The sequence below is a fragment of the Piliocolobus tephrosceles genome, chromosome 9 (assembly GCF_002776525.5).
Source record: "Piliocolobus tephrosceles isolate RC106 chromosome 9, ASM277652v3, whole genome shotgun sequence".
Lineage (NCBI taxonomy): Eukaryota > Metazoa > Chordata > Mammalia > Primates > Cercopithecidae > Piliocolobus > Piliocolobus tephrosceles.
Window position 1 is genome coordinate 86707469 of NC_045442.1, and position 3928 is coordinate 86711396.

The window sequence follows — 3928 nt, forward strand, 5'->3', positions numbered from 1 at the left end:
GTCTCTGTGTCTTTATTTCTTTTCTCAAGTCTCTCGTTCCACCTAGCCAGAAGCACCCACAGGTGTGGAGGGGCAGGCCACCCCTTCAAGAATGAATTTAAATTTGGTTTTAATTTCCTGAACAACTTGTATTTCTTTAACTGTGAGTGAGACTGAGCATCTACTCGTGGGTACATTGCCTGCTTGTCCTTTTTTCTGGAAAATGCCTGCTCATGTCTTTTGACCATTTTTATATTGGGCTGTTATATTGGATTATCATTTTTATTACACACATTTTTCATCAGTTTGTGATTTTTCTTTTGGCTTGGTTTATAGTTTTTCTTTTTTGGCAATAGAAAATTTCGAAGTTTTAGATTGTCAAATTTACGTAGTATTTCCTTTATGGCTGCTGGTTTTTTTTTCTCATGGTTCTAAAGATTCTCCCCTCTCCAAGATTAGGCCAAAGTCTCTTATGTTATTACTATGTCTAAATGTTTATGATGTCTTCATAACGCATATGTTGAAATCCTCAGCCCTAATGTGATGATATTCAGAGGTGGGGCCTTTGGGAAGTTGAAATTAGCAACCACATATAAAAGATCACAGAGAGCTAGCTCCTTCCACCATGTGAGGACACAGCTAGGCCCATCCACGAACCAGGAAGATGCCCTCACCAGATGCTAAATCTGCCAGTGCCTTGATCTTGCACTGCCCATCCTCCAGGAGTGTGAGAAATAAATTTCTGTTGTTTCTAAGTCACCCAGTTTATGGTTTTTGTTTTTGTTTTTGAGACAGAGTCTTGCTCTGTCGCCCAGGCTGGAGTGCACTGGTGCAATCTCAGCTCACTGCAACCTCCGCCTCCCAAGTTCAAGGGAGTCTCCTGCCTCTGACTCCTGAGTAGCTGGGATTACAGGCATGTGTCACCATGCCCCCCTGGTTTTTGTATTTTTAGTAGAGACAGGGTTTCACCATATTGATCAGGCTGGTCTTGAACTCCTGACCTTAGTTGGCCCACCCGCCTTGACCTCTCGAAGTTTTGCATGATTGCAGGCATGAGTCATTGCACTTGGCCTATGGTATTTTATAATAGCAGCCTGAGCTAAGATGGTTATCTCCTAGTAAGTTAATACATTCATTTATGTAAATTTAAGTCCTTCATCTACCCAGAATCTACTTTGTTTAAAAGGAATGAGATATACACATGCTTTGTACATAGGTCTACTCATAGCTCACACACATCAATTTAACATTTAACATAGAATTTTACATGTTAAATGTTTTGTCCCAGTGTGCTGTCACATAGTCTTTTGTGACTTTGTCTTCTTATCATTCCACAGAGAGAACCATCTAGACAGTGCCCTAACGCAGTACGCTCTGTGACTTCCGATAAGCATAGATAACTGCTCCGGCCGAGAGGCTCTGAAAGGCTGAGACATCAGGGGCAGAGTTTGACCTGGTTAGTCAAAGAACAGGTTGGCCCAGCACCTGGCTTCCCTTCCTCCCTCCCTCCTTCCCTGCCCGACCTCAGCCGGCTGTACCTTTCTCGCCAGTCTCCTTGGCATGTCCCACCACCTCCTTCACCACTTCCTCCACGGCATGAACTGAACAGAGGAGACAAGTCCAGGGTGAGGTCTCAGAGCAGGCCCAGTGCCCCTGAGTCAAGAGACAAGTCCAGGGTGAGGGCTCAGAGGAGACCCAGTGCCCCTGAGTCCACGGCGAGGGCTCAGAGCAGGCCCACTGCCCTCCCAACCCAGGATGAGGGCTCAGAGCGGGCCCACTGCCTCCCAAGTCCAGGGTGAGGGCTCAGAGCAGGCCCACTTATCCTCACAATGGACCTATGCGTCCCTGGACATCCAAGGTGGGGCTCTGGGATGCCACCCCCAGCCAGGACAGACTGGCTCATGAGAAGGACCTTCCCCCACAGCTGGCTTCATTTGGAGATGCCAGGGCCCTGGCTGCCTCAGTGAGTCCCATGAGGGCACGGTTCCCCCAAACCCCTTGGCCCTGCCTGGCCTGGAATGGCAATGAGCAGGCCGTCTTGCCAGCTGAGACATGAAGCCCAGGCTGGGCCTGTGTGCCAGGTCACACCCCTCTCAGGATGTGCTGGTGCCTGCCTCAGGTCGGTTTCCAAAGCCTTATCCAGTAAAACCACATCTCTCAAAGCAATTCCTCCAACAAGAGGGAATTCTCTGCCTACTTCAGAGTTTTTTAGTGTGGGTGGTAGCGTGCTAGAACTGAAAGATTTCGGAGTCAGAAGAAATGGTTCTTACTCTAACTCTACCTTCCACCTCTGGGTTCCCTCATCTTTAGAATGGGAATCTGTTGGGGTGATGAGACCCAACACCAGGCCGTGGGGGCAACAACGTCTGGGGGCGTCAAAGGAATGAGAAAAAGACAGTTTGAGAGAGAAAATGGGACCAGGGGGCCATCGCGAGTGTGGGAGCTCATGCCATTTATTGGTGATCTACCAAGGAAACAGGTGGTGAGCATGTGAAGGTTGAAAAGAAATACTGTATCAAGTGAATAAGAAACATATGCCTACTTGAGATATGGGAGTGCTAGAAGCAAGGAGCCAGCAAATCTAGCAAGCCGTGCCTCAGTTTCTCTCCCAACACTCAGCTTTTCTCCCAACAGGAATCACAGAAAACTCAGAGGCTAGTGAAAGGTTAAAGCAGGTGGTCCACACCAGCTGCAGAGTCAAAAACAAATTACGCGTCTGCTGCCATTTAGAAAGAGGATACAAACTCAGGCAAGACTGTTCTTCACACGATGACCCACGGGTGGGGCCTGGCTGGGCCTCCCCATGCACAGCTGCTGATCTCCGCATGTAAAATACACTTCGGGACTGGGCGCGGTGGCTCACGCCTGTAATCCCAGCACTTTGGGAGGCCAAGAGGAATGGATCACTTGAGGTCAGGAGTTTGAGAGCAGCCTGGCCAACATGATGAAACCCCATCTCTGCTAAAAATACAAAAATTAGCCAGGCATGGTGGTGGGTGCCTGTAATCCCAGCCACTCAGGAAGCTGAGGCACAAGAATCATTTGAACCCAGGAGGCAGAGTTTACAGTGAGCCAACATTGCACCACTACACTCCAGCCTGGGTGACAGAGCAAGACACTGTTTCAAATACAAATACAAATAAAAATAAACATGCTTTAGGGGACTTGGATGAAATTGAAAATGTCCTTTTTGACTTTGAACAGATCAGACTTGGTGACTGGTTAAGAAATCTCTGAAGCTTTAAAGTTATGGTAAAAATAAAAATCCATCTTCCTTTTCCTGCATATGTTATTCAGAATAGGCTGTTTTGACAAGAAAGGTTCCCCAGATTTCCAGCGGGAAGGGTCCAAGCTGCCAGTGTTCACCCAGCACCCGGACTCATGCCCTGCACCCAGGAGACCTCCCCAGCTCTGCACCCCTTAATTCTGTGCTGTCCCGGTTGGGCTGCAGACCAGGATTCCTGAGGGGCCAAGGCCTCGCCCAGGTCCTCACCTGCCCACTAAGATCTGCCTCCAACAGACCCAGTCTGCCCCAGATCCCCCCAGCCCAGGTAGAAAGGAGTCCCGGGTCCTCACTGACTCCCTTGGTGGCCTTCTCGGTGCGGTAGGCCAGGCCCGTGGTGGCCAGCTTCCCCAGGCCTCCCAGCATCGTGTGGCAGCAGCTGGTGGTCAACTAGGATGCTGAGGACTGGCCCAACGTGCTTATATAGCTGCCTCTGGTGACTCTCTAGGCTCTGGGGCAACAAGCCCTTGCCCCAGCCCAGTAGGAGGCTGGACAGGTGAGTCAGAGAGGGCGACAGCAGGAAGGGGCTAGGCGGAACCATCCCGACACTGAGGTGGCAGCATCCCCTGACAGCATGAGACTTCTGTAACCCTGTCCTAGGGACCCCGTGAAGGATAGGGGCAGGGAGCAGGGCTGAGGCTGGACAGGAGAGATCTGGACATGCCT

The 3928-nt window shown here is 50.0% G+C and overlaps 1 protein-coding gene and 1 pseudogene across 2 annotated transcripts in view; one reads left to right on the forward strand and one right to left on the reverse strand.

Annotated features, from left to right (window-relative positions):
- Positions 1-3628, reverse strand: part of LOC113219683 (protein FAM25A-like) — a 3967-nt gene extending 339 nt beyond the window's left edge. Inside the window, exons 1-2 of the mRNA XM_026446778.1 lie at positions 3556-3628; positions 1518-1580 (exon numbers count right to left, since the gene is read on the reverse strand). Coding sequence (XP_026302563.1) covers positions 1518-1580; positions 3556-3628 — 136 coding nt within the window. The remainder of the gene's footprint in view (positions 1-1517; positions 1581-3555) is intronic.
- Positions 1-3928, forward strand: part of LOC111529800 — a 712005-nt pseudogene that overhangs the window by 210037 nt on the left and 498040 nt on the right. The gene's annotated exons all lie outside the window — the stretch shown is intronic.